The following is an 18,265-nucleotide window of genomic DNA, read 5'->3' on the forward strand; positions in this document are numbered from 1 at the left end:
CTCAGAAAATTCTGGGAGAAATAATCAGCTTTCAGCAAGCAATATTACTTATAGGTGAGGAACTGAATTTGATTTGCAGCAGTGAAGATGTGTCTGGGGGGCCCAGAAGGAAAAATATAACAAAGCAGGGTAGATTTTTGAGAAATTTTTTGAAAACATTTGGCATGGAAGATGCAAATTCAGTACTAGAGTTCGAAGTGAGTTTACAGATTATTCCCCAAAATTCAAAAACTGGGCTAGGCTGGAAAGAATTTATATTTCACAGGAACATGTGAAATTGAAAGTCTTGACACATACTCAATAACTATTTCAGACCATGCACCAATAACTACAATAAAAACACAGCCTAATGAAACAAAAATAAGACAATGATGATTCCCCACCTATCTGTCAAAAAGAAAGGAATTTAACGAATGGATAGTATAAATTATTCAGAAGCTATTAGAGAAGATAGCAGTGGTGCAGCAGTTAGCATTGTTGCACCACAGCAAGAGATGCTCCGGTTCGATTCTTGGCTGGGGTGCCTTCTGTGTGGAGACTGCATGTCCTCCCTGGGATCATGTGGGTTTCCTCCGGGTGCTCCGGTTTCCTCCCACATTCCAAAGACATGCAGTAGGTAGACTGCACACTCTAAATTGGCCATAGGTGCAAGTGAGTGGTACGGATGAACTAACGCTGCAGGGCTAGCTGCCCAGCAGTGTAAACCTTGACTCGAGATGATTGTCACTGTTGATGTGACATCTCTGTCCCATGTGCAAAATGGGAAAAGGGTTTGAGGATGGATGGATGAATTAGAGAATATAGAAATTTCTTCTGAAAATTCCTAAAATACATTCCTAAAATATGGAATAAGCTTCCAAACTTTATAACCTCAAACAGCTCTATTTCACAATTTAAAAGACTCCTTAAGTCACACTTGGAAAACAACTGGCTATGTTCTTGCAACACTCCTTGATAGACCTTCTTTAATCTCGCTACTAGTTTATTATCCTCAGATATAATGTCAATCAGAATCTCTCTCTGTCTCAAACACCACCACCTATAGGTTAACTGCTTTCTACATCACTGAACTGTATTTCACTGTGGCTGATGCATACTCCTGAACACTTATGTGAATGCTTCTAACTACAGAGCTCATTCTTTTATATATTTCAGTTTACTATCAAAATAATTTAATTAATATAGTTTTGTGAATCTCTGTTTATATCTGTCATTTCTCCCATACACGTTGAAGAAAATTTACTGCTCCTTTCTTACATATTTATGTATTCCTAAAGTGTACTTGTACTTGTATTTCATATTTGCAAATTTTTTATTTCTGGAGCTTTTCTCTGTGGGCCTCTGCTGAAAAAGGACCTGTGTCCAGTTGGACTATCCCAGTAAACAAATGTAAAATAAATGAAACATACCTATGGAGTGGGACAAAATTAAAACAGAGTTTAAAAATAGGGTTGTAATAAAAAAGAGATATGGTTAAGAAGTAACAAGAATTATTTAGAGGGACTGACAAACCTTAAAGTACTGCAAAATATGGGAAATCTCACAGAACATGAGGAGAAGCAATTGCAGAATGCTAAACAGAAAATAAGGGACTACCTTGATAATATGCATGAGTTTAGAAAGACTGCTGTTAAGTAACTGTTTTCTGATGATAATTCTAGAGCAGAAAAACTTTTAGCACTAGGACAGAGGCAACAAAAACTAGAAAGGGATGTCACTAAGTTTAGGGAGCTTATAACAAGACATCCTTCAGGGATACTAGAAATATTTCGGAAATTCTATGAAAGTCTGTACAAAGCAGAGGAATATGGAAATCAAGATGTTTATGGAACAATTAAATAAGCCAAGGTTGGAAGTAGATGAGGCTAAATTACTAACAGGATAAGAGGAGATGAGATAAAAATGATAATGTATAACCAAGTTACAGGAATAGATGGTATTCCTGTGGAGGTTTGGACGCTAGGACGGAAAAAAACTGATAATCTGGAAGGGTTTGTTTTTTTTAACAGAATGAGAAATACCAACATCCTGGAAGAAAGCAGTGGTAGCTATAATACCTAAAGAAGGTAAAAAACCATCAGCTCCAGCTTCATACAAGCCCATTTCAATACTAAACCATGATTATAAAGTATTTATGTCTACAATGGCTAAAAGAATGGCAAAACTGATGCCAGAATTGATAGATATGGATCAATGTGGCTTTGTGGAGGGGAGGCAAGCATTAACAGAACACTGATGATCCAGAGGGAAGTAGAATGCAAGAAAATACCATTGTTTTGGCGGCTCTTCATGTACAGAAAGCATTTGACAGAGTAAGTTGGGATGAGCAGGGCAATGAAAGCATTTGCATTCCCTGATAAAATTATAAGGTTGATTAGGAGGATATATGAGTGATCGGAGCCGAAAATTACAGTGCGTGGGCTCTTCTCTGATCATTTCTGCTTAAGTAGAGGAACCAGGCAGGGGTGTCCTCTTTCTCCTTTGTTATTTGCATTATATTTAGAACCTCTGGCAAAGAAAATAAGGGGCTCAGAAATCCAAGGATACAATTGGTATGGTAGTCAGGAAAAGCTGGCTCTATTTGCAGATGGTATTATTTATACCTGACAAAACCAGAAAAGGACATTTCAGTGTTGTAGAAAATTTTAAAACAGTTTCATATCTTTTAGGATACAAAATTAACACAAACACGAACTGGTTTAGCAATAGCCATATATATATGGGCAAGACAAAATGAAGTGCTTAGGAGTATGGATTAAAAATGATTCTGGAGTGGCAGTTAAGGATATGTGGGAAGAGACTAAACAAAAGATAATACAAAAACTGAGGAACTGGAAGCTCTGTTATATGGATATGGACAGTAAGATGCAAGCAGTTAAAATGTTTCTGTCCCTTTAGTCTTAAAAACAGGTCAGGCATATTTTTATCAATCAGAGGAGAAGTGGACAGCAATTAATAAAGAGCTGAAGGATTTTATCTTGGGTAAGACAGTGGGCTAAACTGATTTTTCCAACAGAACAAGGCAGATTGGGATTACCTGATTATACACAGCGCAAGCAGAAATCTATAATTCAAGGTGGAAAAGGGCTGATGATGAAACAGTGGGAAGCTCAAGAAACAAGGACAGACTGGGATTTTGGATGGAGATTTTTAAGAAGAATAACACTAACCATACAGAATATTATTATTCATAAAGAAGCAGAAAGTACTCTAAAAACTAAGCCAACAGGGGAATGGAGAAAGGAGATTCTGACGATAGGGACAATTGCAATTAGAGATACAGACAACAGGCAAGAGAAGGCTGCAATTTATTGGAGAAAAATGGCAAATGAACCAAGGTATTATGAGCAAATAACTAGAGAGGGAAAGATAACAGAATGGGAAGACGCCAAGAATTTATTTGGACTGCAGGTTAGAGATTGCTTTCCCTATCAAGGATTGAGATCGGTTTCTAAACAAAGAAAAAGAAATGGGGGGTTCTAAACAAAAGACCAGTACTGGTAGAGATTTTAGTGGAATCTAGAACAAAAGCTGCTGTTAAAAAGGAATAATTAGGAGTGTATATAAAATACTGCACGATAACTACAAGAATCAAACAGAGGTGGTTAGAAAGGATTGGGTAGAGAGACTAATAAGCAATTCACAAAGAAACAACGGGGGATAAGTGTATGTCTATCAAATATGCAACAAAATCTAGAAGATTTAGGACTTCTGCTTGGAAATGTTTACATAGGTATTTTTATACCCCAAGTAGACTCCAGAGAATTTTTCCTCAGGAAGACTGCAAATGATGGAGATGTGATGGAGAAGACAGACATAATTGTGAACATATTTTCTGGGAGTATAATGAATTGGCAGGCTTTAAAGATTCTCTGCACACTACTCTACCAGAGATACTGGGTGAGCAAATTGGTGTATCTAGGGATATGATTTTTCTAAGCTATGATACAGAATCAGTATTGCCTAGACACATAAAGGCCTTGCCGAGTCTAATTATGGTGGCTGCCAAAAAAGCAATTACTAAAAAATGGAAACCAAAGTCCAAACCAACTGTACTAGAAGTAGTAAATATAGCAACAGAGCTAAAACAACTGGAATTGGGATCTTTGGAAACAGGTCAGAGTAAATAACATAGAAAAAATGAGAACTGTGGGAACAGTACATACAGGAGAGGAATGAGATTTAAAAGAAGACGGGATCTGAATAAGCTATGTAATGTTTGATTGACAATGACTGGGTAGACTTTAAGTAATGAATAATGTTTGCAACTAAAATTATGTAAAAACAGTTTGTGATGTATAAAGCTTGCAACTATGATTATGTCAATATGGTTTGGTTTAACTTGTATAAATAGATAATTTCCTATGTCATAAGTGCTAATTTAATACAGATGTTTCTTGCTTAAAAAAATTAACAAAAGCTTTCCCAATCTTATCAAAGGGAAAATGATGAGAATTAACTAAATACTTAATATAACAGGCTCTGACACAGACATAGCAGCAGGGTTAGAGCTGAGATGAGAAAACAAATATTTGTAAGACTGAGGGACTTTATGAACTCTGCCTTCTTAGGGGCTGTAGGTTGGCTGTCAGACATGTTGCATGCAATGTCAAAAACATCCTCCAAAGCTGGAAAAGACGAGGAATAGCAACAGACTATGGAAATTCACACTGTCACAAGTCATACCATTTCATTAAAGAGGGAGGAATATCAGACTGTTCCAAGGGAAACATTGTATTCATCCCTGAAACAGTTTCAGAAAAAGAAAATTCCTCTGTAGGAAATTCTGAGGAAACACATTCCTCGGAGTCAAAATTAAGCACTTTGGTAGAAATAATAGAAGATGCACTTTCCCAATTCCTTTCTTCATCACCTGACAAGGAATAATTAGAAACTGAGGAAACTGCTTAGTTTTTCCACAAAGATTCCAGTCACTCAAAGTTTTTAAAACCTGCAATAAATGTACAGCCAATAAAATTACCACTGCTTATCAACAGGAATAGTGTCACACAGATAAATAATTTGTAAACCGAGAATATGCTAGCTTAGCTGGGTTATAAACATGAGGCTTATTTTAAGCTCAGTGTTTAAGTATAGCCAAAAATTTCACTTTTGCTGTACTGATGAGGTCACTAAAAAGGCCAAAACATGCATGTGTACAGCTAGTGGGTTTTGGCTTTATTAGCCTGAAAGTACCCATAAAGAACTTAAAAAGTAAAAAGTCACGGGCATTCAGAAGCCATATAGCTGAAACATTGTTGTTCCTAAGACGTCATTTGCATAAATCCCATGGGCCTCCACTACAGGAGATTTAAGTTGTTATATAGTGGTTGGGTCTTTCTTGCAGTCTTTACTGAATGGCTTTGTCTGTGTGCCCTTTTTACCCTTTAGGTTGGATTACCTTTTTTATCTGCTATGCTCCTGCTGCAGCCACTTCTTCTCTACCTCTGGACTACATCTGGTTCACAGATTTGCCTTGTGCTTCTCTCTCTCTCATCCCCAGTCATTCAGTGGCCCCATTCACTGGGCTTGCCTCCAGCCTTTTCTTCACATATTACTTTTGTCCTCCTTCAATCATATCAAAGGCATATGTAACTATACACCTTTCTCTCTGCTTGTTTTGTGCAGGGATTGGCCTCTGTATGCTCACACATTATATCCACTGAAATGGATTGCCAAGGCCTTGTCTGTTCCACAATTCTTCCATCTGCAGATAACTTTGCCCAGATAGTGGCCATCTTCAGCTGGTAATACAGGCTTTCTCAAGACTATTTCTTACCTTCTCCCTTATCTCTTGTGGGTAAACATTCTCACTCACACCATGGTGGCTCCCAAATCATGCATCTACTCTTTCCTCATGGCTCCTAAATTGCAACTTTTTCCTCAGCAGCAGACAGCTCTAACAGCAAAGCACAATAGTTCAGCCAAGACCTCCAGGTTTCCATCTTCAGTGGATTTTGTTGTATTTCTACCTTCTGTAGTATGCCATGGCTGTAACTGAAGTTAAATTAGAAGGTCTTTCCTTTCTGCCACTCCTGTACTAACCGCACCTTTTATCTTTGGCAATACAATTTACATATAAAAATGTGAAACATGCTAAGGATCTCTATTTCACCTCCACACAGTGCGAATGACCTTGAGAGCTGTAGGCTTTCCTTCCATCCTTTCCAGTTGCCCTTCCAGGATTTCAACTATACTTAGTTCCTCCTCCTTTTGTCGTCTTACGAGGTGCACCCTTTCACACCTGAAATAGTTGTCTCCAGCTTCCTACAAAAGCTCAAGTTCATACTACATTTTCCTCATCTCTTCCTCCTATACATGCAATTCTGTATTGTAAGTAAGAAGTGAGGATGTTGATTCTATCTCGTTTCCTTTACTGCCCCACCTCAACATTTCCTCAGGCCCTTCTCCAGCATGAAAATTTCAGCTGAAACATCTTCAGCATGACCACAATCCCTTTTACTTTGCTGAAATCTGTGCCACACACCATTATCTGTTGACACACTATTCACTTTCCATTCATCCCTACTGAATTTCTATACACCACTCGCTTACTTAAAAACTTCTCAGCTCTGCCTTCTTTATCAACCAGGTCATGGATCAACAGATTCATGTAGTCAGTTTGCTCACCTTCACATGTCACATTGACTAACCGGAATAGTTGTCAGAGATTTCTGATGAAAATTCCTAAAGAAACCAAGCAATAATTATAATCATAATCCATGGTCTCAATATACCTCACATCCCTGCAGCAATATAAATATATATGTATGTGTGTATATCTATACAGGTTTGCTATCAAAAACACGAAAATCACTTACATAAACGGTGATTTCTGTGACAAATAACGGCGACTCATACATATTAATTAGGTTGTATGGTCGACACAACAAAGTATATATAGATATATACATACACACTCACACACACACACACACACGGGTCCCCTACACGTGATTGAAATTTCAGAAAGCCAAAACCCATATGGCTGAAACCATATGATCGCCTTTTGAAATTTTGATCATGCAGAACAGGCAACTCCGTATAGTGTGGAATGGGAAGATTCCCATCTTCTGCACTGTAATAAGATCTCAGAGGTGGTATATTTAAATTGCAGGGGGTGTTGGGGGCACAGCCCCCCACTTTGGGTGCAGGGAGGCTTGCCCCCCTGCTAGCAATGTGTAGGTAAGTTTTCGTTTTGTTTTGTTTTTTTACATGTTCGAAAATTCAAAAGCTGAACATATGGTCTCAGCCATATGGATTTCGGCTTTCTGAAATTTCGATCATGTATAGTAACCCGCACATACACACAGGGCTGGCCTTAGCAACTATTGGGCCCAATATGGGCAATTTTGGGGGGGCTCCTCAAGTGACCACACCACTTACCACCCAACCTCCTTCTACCCTCTGGCCTTCTTGACTTAAGATTATTTTTAATTAGGTTTCATGAATGCATGCTATTGCTGTAGAATAAAAACAAAACAATTCTCTTGTATTTAAAAAAAAAAACAAAACAAAACACTAAGCAGACCATGCTACTCTGAAGTAAGATAAATTGAAACATGAAACCCGGTTAAGTTTTCTGAAAATCACAGCTCTTACTCATATCTCTATCCCCATTGTGCTAGGATGTCAGGAATTCTGGATGACTGAATGTGTGTGGATGGGTTTGAAGAATGCGGGGAGATGGTGAGAGCTCAAAAAGAACATGTAAAATATATCATGGTACCCTTTCCTCCTACAAGGTTTACAATCTCCTCTTGCACCTGCTTTGAACTGAACTTCCTTGCCCAGTTAAATTTCCTACCTTACTGTAGTCATGTTGAACTTTCTCAGAATGATTGAGAATAATAATAATGTCAGGACTCTCCTTAGAAATGGCATCGCTAACGCACCTCCAACACACTTGTAAGTATTTCTGAGAGTTTCTTTTTATTTATACAATTATTTGCTAAACCAGGTTAGTGGGCTAATGCTTGCAAATCACTTCCAGCCACAGATCAGGCTGCAAGAGAAAGAGTAAAGATTACATGCAGAGAAGCTTTAAAGTAGCAATTAAGCAACATGTTTTGGCAAGTGAGAAGAAATCAGAATGACTTAAGGAGACATACATGTATATAAACTCAGACAATTTATTCAACTTTTTGCAGCACTCTCTCCCCAAAATACCTCCCAATTAAGGCCAATTTCCTATCTAAGTTTCTATTTGCCTCTTCCCGTTTTGTATGTGATGATAAAACTATGGTAACCTTGCAATGCCTTTTATGAATCAAACTGTTTCTGTTACTGCTTTCCTGTTTTAACCGCGTGGAATCATTTTTTGTGTCTCCCTCCTCTCAACATACACATCTTGTATTTCACATCTCTTGGATTAATTTGTGCCTGTCTACATCTGCAATAAGAGTTTGTCTACCATGCTAGTGAAATTGCAAAATCCTATCATAAGTCTTTGTGGTTAGATGTTAACTGACATCACAGTATCTGTTCACTTTTTTGTTTGTGCTTACTAACATTTGTTTTCATACTGGCTAAGGATGCCTATTCCACAGTTACTTTGTATAATTATATTCATTTAGAACAAGTTGTATAACGCATGTCCACAAGAGAAGCAAAAGAGAAAACAGTAACACACTCAGTCTTTATATTATATATGGTCTTACTTAGGGTTACCACCTGTCCCACTTTGAGAGGGACAGTCCCTCTTTGGGCAGTTGTGTCCTGACAAAAAATATTAAAAAGGGCAAATGTCCCATATTTTATGTAATAGTTGCATAAAATAGTTATTTCTGTAATTAAAATACCTACATGTTACAAGAAACATAATAAGCAACTAAACTGCTACAAGAATTTCCTTTTATTTAGGAAAAAAAGTTAAGTTCTATCCTTTGTACTGACCGTGGGTATGTGTCGGCCTGTAAAATCTTATGTGTGTCCTGAAAATGTCCCACTTTGGTCATTTGAAAAGGTGGCAACCCTAGTCTTACTATTTTCTGCAACACTAACTGCAGTAATAAACAAAACCAAACAGTTAATCCGATCAGTTTTGGGTTGAAAACACTGTTGAGTAACCCACATCAACTAACTACTTTTGAAGAATAAGCAGCTAACACTGCGAGTCATCCAAGTGTCAGAAAACTGCAGTGCTAATAATACTATACTAGCCACTACTGCAATGAATGATGGGAAATGTAGTCTGCTCTTCTGAGATTTGTAGCTACTGTATAAGCAAGACTATAGGTAGGAAAATGCCTTGCACTTTGTTTTACTGATTCTTAGGCAAATCTTGTGGTACATATTAAGATACAATGATACTGCCACAACCAGTGCAGGGTCCCCTGCGGGAATGGGGCCCTGCAGGGCAAAAGTGCTCCAATGGGCCTAAGGTCGGCCCTATATACATATAAATACACACACGCGCACATCACATGTACACACACTAACTTTAAGATCAGTAATCCTTAACGACAATAGGAAAACTCCTTTGTCAACAAACTTCATCAGTCTCAGAGTTTACATTAGGTAGTCATGCAAACACTCCGGAGTTGATGATTTTTATCAAGACTCAAAAAGACAGCTCAGTGTAAAACGCAATTCTACTATAATCAGTAATATTAAGTGAAAGCAAGTTCTGATCCAAAAGAACAGCAGCAGGTAAATGCAGGGATAACGTCTACTTTTTTTTTATGACCATTCTTCATTGCCACAGTCAAGAATGAAGAAGCTTCAAGACAAAAAGATGGACTTTTATTAAGCATCTGTTGGGTTGTTTGCTTCTAATAACTTGTTGCAGTTAAACTCTTTTTTCTAGAGGCTCCTTTAGCTGTTTAAAACTTTCATTTAAAGGCTCACTGCTGCTTTTCAGCTGTGAGAAACATTTCTGCAGTTTGTTTTCCACCCTCCCTCCCTGTTGGTATAGTGTTTTTATAGTTGGTGGCTTTGCAGTTGCCCGCCCCTAGTGTAAATTTGATCTGGGACCCACCTCCCAGTCTAGTGTCATTACCTCATTCTACCCAGTACAGGGAGAAAATTCGAGAAGCCAATCAGCTTAGTTTCTGCTACTCCTTTCTCTCTTTCCACTTAAAAAAAAAAAAAAAAAATTATCTGATTTACTGTATTTGCGTTTCTTCCTACTTTATTTTGCTTTTGCGTCATCTTAAAAGTACTCAATTGTATTTATTACTGCTTGGTGTAACTCATTCTAAGCCTTTTAGTTTAAGCACTTGGGCTTCAGACCAGTTGTTTTACATTAAGAAGGTTTGTGGTCTGCACTGTAGTGGCAGAACAGGTCACTTACATCCTTCTAAGTTGGGAACTGCTGATTGAGGGCTCAGTGTCTGTTATTCTAAAAGTGTATTAATTCTGGTTTAAGCACTTGAGCTTCAGGCCAGTTATTTTACATTAACAGGGTTCGTGGTCTGCACTCTTGTGGGAGGAGAGGCTGGACTCTGCCCTTCTGAGCTGGGAATTTCTGGTTAAAGGCATATAGTGCCTTTATATTTGAACTGCTTCTTACTGAAATTGGTACACCTTGTTTGCTGTAGCATAGACTAGATCCAGGCCTGCTGAATCTAGCTTTGTTTGTATAACTTCAGGACTAATCCAGGCATTCTTTAAAGTATTCAATTGTATTTATTACTGCTTGGTAGTAACTTGATTAAAGTGCAGCTATCATTCTAAGTCTTTTGGGTTAAGCACTTGGGCTTCAGACCAGTTGTTTTACATTAGGAAGGTTTGTGGCCTGCACTGTGGTGGCAGGACAGGTAGCTTATATCCTTCTAAGTTGGGAACTGCTGATTGAGGGCTCAGTGTCTGTTATTCTAAAAGTGTATTAGTTCTGGTTTAAGCATTGGGCTTCAGGCCAGTTATTTTACATTAAGAAGGTTCATGGTCTGCACTCTTGTGGGAGGAGAGGCTGGACTCTGCCCTTCTGAGCTGGGAATTTCTGGTTAAAGGCTTATAGTGCCTGCATATTTGAACTGTTTCTTACTGAAATTGGTACACCTTGTTTGCTGTAACATAGACTAGATCCAGGCCTGCTGAATCTAGCTTTGTTTGTATGCTTGTTATTTCCCTGAAACGCTAATTTCACCTAAATCGCAGCTTTTCAGCGCTTCTGTAGATCCCTAGTGATATCTGCATTGCTTACTGTACTTATTTCCGTGATTCACTTGAAAGTAAGCTACTGTTTGTCGTTTTTGCATTTAAGTTACCTGTAACACATTGCATTTAAGTTACCTGGCACTTGCTCACTAAGTCAGCACTAAAAAATTAAAAGCACTACACCCTCACAAACTCCCCTGGAGTACCTTGTTCCCCATTGGCCCAATACTATTCTAGCATGTCCAAAGGTCAGTTGTCAATCTCCTCTCCGGTCCAACTGGTGAATCTGGGAATCTTGAGGCAATGTTACAACTCCCTCATGTACACAGACAACCCTCTCCTCCTCCCAACAAATTCCAACACGTGACAGATGCAGCCATATAGCCAAACTGGAGGCTAAGCTCTCTCAACTCAGTACTGGTGTAACCAGTCAGGAGGAGAAGGAAACTACACTCACTACAATTCCAGTCTCACATAGACCTACCACAACAGCAAACCAAACACATAAACACACAAAAACATACTCGGAGGCTCTAAATAAAAATCTGCCTAAGCAGCAGAGACCTCCAAAGCAGACACCCAAGCAACCGCTACCCCAAAACAAAACACATGCAACACATAGCTCACAAAGCCAGTGTGCCAAACAGTCACAGCCCTTAAGGCTAAACAACACACCAGATACACTTGTAATAGGTGACTCTATCGTCAGGCACACTGACGTCCCGCTCACCAGGCTGAACAAGGAGAAGGTCACGGTGAGCTGCCTGTCGGGCGCTAGGATCCGCCACATAACACAAGCACTCAGGTCACTCCAAGGCAAGTACAAATATGACTCAGTCATTGTCCATGCTGGTGTGAATGACCTGAGACGTACATCCCTGGACTACATGAAAAGAGACATAGAGGAGCACTCTGAGCATGTAGCCTAGGCCGGTATAACCCTGACCTTGAGTAGCATCTTACCCTCACCAAGAATGATGCCACAAAACAATTGGCTTAAGAATTGGTGTCATTCAAAGGGGATGCAATGCCTGTCAGCCTGGAGTGAAATGCTTGACAAGCCACGATGCTTCGCTAGGGACGGCTTGCACCTGTCACCCCTGGGCTTTTGGATATTGGCAAAGGCTCTTGCTACCCCCATAGTGCCTTCTTTAGGCAAGGCTCAAAAGACAAACCCACCTCCATAGGTATCACAAGGGATAAGACACTAAGAGTAATGCTACTCAACGCCAGAAGTCTAAACCTCAAGATGCACGCACTCGAAACTCTCCTTAGCATGGAGAACAACGATATCTGTGCAGTAACAGAAACCTGGTATAAGGCTCCCGAGAGCACCCCAGCACTACCAGGTTATACCTCATACCATGCTTTTCAGCCCCAAAACCTGGACCGAACCACAAAAGGAGGGGGAGTATCAATATTCGTCAAAGATACCCACACCTCCAGGTTGGTGGCACAGCACGAAGCATCAGAGACTATCCATGTGCAACTAACAGTGGGTAAAACTGCCTTCCAGTTTATAGCCTGCTACAGACCACCCTCGGAAACCCAGGAACCCCACTTGGCCTTCCTGAGAACACTGGAAAATATGAAGGTTTCTCCAAACACCATTACATTGGACGACTTCAACTACCCAAACATAGACTGGGAGCATTACTCTAGCTCCAACACCCTAGCCCAAAGGTTCCTAGAATTTATAAACTCAAATGCCATGGAACAACTTGTTACCACTCCCACAAGAGGAGAAAACATACTGGACCTGATCATCACCAACATGGGGACTCTATGCTCCAGACCAGAAGTGTAACCCTCACTGGTAAGATCAGACCATAAACTAATCTCACTGGATATTCACATCCCAACCCCACCCCCTGCCCAGAAAACCACAGTGAAAAACTTCTCTAAAGCAAATTTCACACTCCTCAAAACAGAGGTGGAATCCTTTAAAGCCCCCAGGCCTGTGGAAAATACGGCCCAGACCGCAGAATCCTTTATAAACGCATTCTATGAACACCTTCATAAATGCATGGATCATGCAATCCCAAATAAAACCAAGACCCAATCCTCCAATGGCAGATGTCCTGTCTGGTGGACCTCAGCCATGAACAAACTATACAATAGAAGGAGGAAGCTACTACATGATAGAGCAAAATCCCAAAAAGGGAAGGCATCTCTGATCAGTATTAGCAAAAAACTACGGGCACTCATAAAATCGTCTAAGGCCAGCTTTGAGAGAAAAATTGCACAGGACACTAAGGATAATCACAAGGCTTTCTTTAGTTATGTTAGGAACCTGGGTGGGAATTCCCAGATATGCTCAGAATTAGTCCAAAATGACAAAAAATACACCGAACCCACAGACATTGCCAACATCCTAGCTGACAGGTTCAGCGCAAACTCCCCTCCCCACCAAAAGGGCAAATATCTATCCCAGCAGAGTGCTGCCCCCCTGACATCTCAGATGCTCAGGTAAGAGCCGCCCACTCCAAAGCAAACGACACAGCATCAATGGGACCAGACGGTGTCCCGGGCTGCGTCCTACATGAACTCCAAGAAGAGTTAAACCCAAACATAAAACTACTGTTCAATCTCAGCCTTACTACAGGATATGTACCCAAAGAGTGGCGTACAGCAACAGTGGTCCCTCGCCACAAAGGTGGTGCCTCAACGGATCCTGGAAACTATCGCCCCGTAAGCCTGACTAGCTTGGTCTGCAAAGCTATGGAAAGGATCATCATGGACCTCATAAATAAAGATATTGGGGACCTACAGACACTGGATCCTACCCAGTTCAGCTTTGTTAAGGGCAGATCATGCCTCTTAAACCTGGTTGATTTCTTTAAAACAGTCACCAAGGCCATTGACGAGGGGAAGGTGGTCCACACAGCCTACCTGGACCTCGCAAAAGCCTTCGATACAATACCCCACTCGGGCATTATAGATAAGCTCACCAGCTTAAATATAAACCCCTATGTCACTAGATGGGTTGTAAACTGGCTCAAGGACAGAACCCACATGGTTAGAATTGCTGGAGCCATGTCAGACTCCAAACCAGTTACAAGTGGCATCCCACAAGGCTCAGTCCTGGGACCTCTCTTGTTCGGTATATATTTCTCGGAGGTACAGGCCAACACGGAAGGACTGTGGCTGACCAAGTTCGCAGATTACTGCAAACTGGGCACCATAATCGACTCTCCAGCCGACACAAGCATCCTCCAAAAGGGCCTCATAGAAACAGACAACTGGTGCCAGAGCCATGGCCTCAAGCTAAACGCCAAAAAGTGTATAGTCATCCCCTTTGGCAAAAACAAAGTGCCCACAAATTACCACATAGGTGGTAATCCATTAAGTACAGAAGAAGTATTTAGGGACCTGGGGACCCAAGTTGATAGCAATCTCTCATTTGACAACCATGTGGCCAAAGTGGTTAGAAGAACATTTTATATTGCCCACCTAATCATGAAGGGATTCACATCTAGATCAGGGGAGGTCATCGTGCCTCTTTACTCATCCCTCATCAGGCCCATAATTGAGTACAATGCCCCTTTTGGGATGTACCTTACCAGACACCTGCAGCAACTGGAAAGACCCCAAAAGTACCTCACCAAGTGGATCAATGGCTCAAACAGATGCCATACGCTGCCCTTTTTAAGAAACTCCAGCTCTACTCAGTGGCATACCGCCTGCTCAGAGGCGATCTGTGCCTGACGTATAAAGCCATGTCCAACCCAGAATTAATGGACATGCTGCACCTCGGAAAATTCAAATCCCATGGAGCTACGTGCTCGAGAGACTTGAACCTCAGCACTGAAATAAATAGGACATGCTGGAGGGACAGATTCATAACCCAGAGGCTCCCTTCATTCTGGAATAAATTCCCAGTCCAGGTTATGCAGAGTCCCTCATTGACTCTCTTCAAGAGGAATCTTGATGAGTGGATGGGAGATCGTAAGTTTACCCCGGGTATCACTTCTGTGTCACTGTTAGACAGAGGCACAGTATACTAACCTCGAAAAAGGGCATAGCAAAATTAATTTAAAATGGGTGGCGAAAGCCAAACACACTCTGACTAGGCTTATAAATGCCCTAGGGCAGATAGCCTAGTATGAACCTATGAACCTATAATCCAACAAAAATGTTTGTGAATTTTCTGCCAAGAATGCATCTTCTGCAGCAGTCCAGAGTGCACTGCTGAAAACCCTTTAGACTTCCATTTCACGAAGGATATAACAATATATGCATTTGCTTTACAAATGGTTTAAGATAACTTAAGTATGAAAATACAGATTTAACTTACCTTTAATTTGTTTATCATGGCTTCTTCAGAGTCCATTGACATGGACAAACCATGTATTAATCTCTTTGCAAGCATTCTGGCATAGAACTGCATAAATAAGAAAAAGATACATTGATTCTAATGCGGCTCCACAAAATACAAAACAATGCATGTTAAATTCAACTCATTGGACTAGGACTTGCACTAATTTAAGATAAAAAAACAATAATGAAATTAAGATGAGAGCATAAAAGGGAAAATAACAAAAAAGAAAACTGGCAGGTGAAAAATAAAAATTGACTAAGAAAACTAATACAAAAAAGAATGCCAGCCTAAACATAGTAAGAGAAAGAGTAATATCCAATTAAAATGTATATGTGTGTGCATGATTCCATGAATACATTATGCTCAAATTCAAATTCCTTATAGGACAGCATATAACCCCCTCCTGTAAAATCATTATTCTTACCTTCTGAAATACATCCTTGTCATCAATGTATTTAAAGACAGTGATGAAGCTTGTCAACTTATCTTCCACTTCATTTTCAGTCATTCCCTTTGCAGATTTTTTCAACAAATTGTCACAGTACTTGGCAAGCTAAAAAGACAAACATCACAAATTACAAGCACAAATTTGATTACATAAAACAGTAAAGCTGCATTAAATCATGCACAGTTAAAAGGTCAAAGAAATGCCAAACGTTAAAAAAAAATCAGTCAGTAACTAGTGTAGAAAACAATATAACTATAAAACTACTGATCTTGAGACAACAACCATCATAAGGGCAGAGAATCTCATGAACACATTCCCTTTCCTCTTATTCATAAGATGTAAATAGGAGCAAAAATTTTCAGTAGCACATCTTAATAAGATGGCAAACCATCTAGAATACAAAGAAAGAAAGCTTGGCAAGTGAGTTATGATACTGTCAGTGGTTCCCATAAGTGATGAGAGAGAATCTACTGGGAGTATACAATTGCAATCAGCAAAGTGTATGATGAGGGTGATTAACCAGGGAGGGATGCACATGTCCCAAAGTCAGGAGGGTGGAGGCCAGCATTCTGTTCAATATGTTGACTTGCCTTGATACTTCTACATTTTTCAATGCCCTCTTTTTCCTCTACCTGTCAAGGGAAAATGAAGAAAGGGAGAAAGCAAATAAAGATGTGTGACCTATTATTTTCTCCTCCTGTCTGCTGGAACAAAACTCCTATAGAAAAAAAATCTGATATTATGTATACTGCAGACTCACATTATCAAGTATTTGCAAAACCAACACATCCACAGGGTACCGGAGAACATTCAAGATTTCTGCACAAAGCAGAATAAGCCTAAGCAGTACAAACCATCCCCCTAAGAGGCAGGAGCCAGTACATGACCAAGATGTTAAGTCTAAAAAGGCAGTGTCCTGAAGCAAAAAATAGCAACTGAAAGCTTGAAATCTGAGGATGGAATAAAAAATAAGTTTCAAAGGTAATCTTCTTGAAAGATTTTTTGCAATTACATTTAATGCTTGCCAAATTAATGTGCGAGAACTCTTAAGAGTCTCCATTTATGAATAGTCTCCAGCATTTGATGACACAAAGCTGTATGAAAGCCAGATAAATAAGCCTGAAATGTGGAGACCTGTTACTAATATGGAAGAGAAAAGCCAAGTTCTGGCATTTTGGCTTTTCAGCTTTCAGACAGAAGTAGGAACTTCGATTAAGACACAAATGTGGATAAAAGGATCTAAATCCTTGGACAAATTATCATATTACATCAGCAAATTTTCCTTTGGTAGTGCCATGGTTTGGTATTTCCATAATGCGCTTCACCTGAGGATGCCGAGCTCAAAACTTGACAGAATTCATCAGTCCAGCTACTTACAGAGGTATTGTGTTACTGTCACTTGCTGGTACCACAGTCTGCACTCGCTAGCAGTTCAGTCACATATAACATATAAGGTTCTGGTCCTGGTCTATCTTGCTCTACCCTATTTGAGTCCACATTATCTTAAGAACTTTCGTGTAAGACAAACGCTCACTTGTACCCTGTTCTCTAACACCTTTGGGCTGCTGGAGGGTCCAAGGGTCCATCTGGATTCATACTGCGAGTGCTGCTCTGCTTTCCAGGGTTCCTGTCCTTGGAACCTTCCACCAAGGTGGCTGGAGCTGGCAACTGGGGACTAAGGTTAACATGGTGCCGCAGTCATACACTGATCTCATATCTGTTCTTATGGGTGTTTTAGTTTACATCTATTATTTAGTATTCATTTATTTTACTTTGTAATAGTGCTTAGCTGGTAAGCACTTAAATCTGAATCTAAATAAGCTGCCCTATGAGACAGAAACATTAAGTCTTAAAGTGTGTACACTGATATCACTATTAGAGAAAGTTCTGCCCCCAGGCTGGAATGACACTAAAGTAGATTATGTAGCAGAACTCAAGCAAAGAAATAATCTTATCAGGAAAGTTTGATACAGCTCTTCCTAATGCAATATTATTAACCTTTTACCACATTTACTGCAGATGGTGTGTTAGCACCTAATGATCAAGCAAGAGCATCCAGTGTTACAACAGCTAAGATAATTCTTTAGATTTTAATATCATATAAACTATGCAAGAACCTTGGGTGCTGAGATAACTATTTTTTTTATTTTAACATCATAAAAATATTAAACTAAAATTACTTTAAAGTCAGAAGAACAGTTTTGTGTTTAATATATTACTTGTGTAATTAATACATGTATGCAATACTACTTTAAAAATACCAATAATAAAGGAACCAAATAATAAGACTGCATGCTACTCATCGACAAGCTGTCTCAGTTCCTTTCAGATCATAGTCAGATGTCATGGCTAGACAGTCCCTGGCCTAGCTTTTAGGTAAAGACTGACAGTAGCTT

At 39.7% G+C, this 18,265-nt stretch overlaps 1 protein-coding gene across 4 annotated transcripts in view; it reads right to left on the minus strand.

Moving 5' to 3' along the window:
* Positions 1 to 18,265, minus strand: part of CUL2 (cullin 2) — a 2,069,186-nt gene that overhangs the window by 567,000 nt on the left and 1,483,921 nt on the right. For all 4 annotated transcript variants that reach the window (XM_044066711.1, XM_044066712.1, XM_044066710.1 and 1 more), the window contains 2 exons: positions 15,846 to 15,974; positions 15,398 to 15,484 (listed from right to left, as the gene is read on the minus strand). In XM_044066711.1, coding sequence (XP_043922646.1) covers positions 15,398 to 15,484; positions 15,846 to 15,974 — 216 coding nt within the window. The remainder of the gene's footprint in view (positions 1 to 15,397; positions 15,485 to 15,845; positions 15,975 to 18,265) is intronic.

This window comes from Protopterus annectens, chromosome 3.part1, assembly GCF_019279795.1.
Source record: "Protopterus annectens isolate FY-2018-M chromosome 3.part1, PAN1.0, whole genome shotgun sequence".
NCBI lineage: Eukaryota > Metazoa > Chordata > Ceratodontiformes > Protopteridae > Protopterus > Protopterus annectens.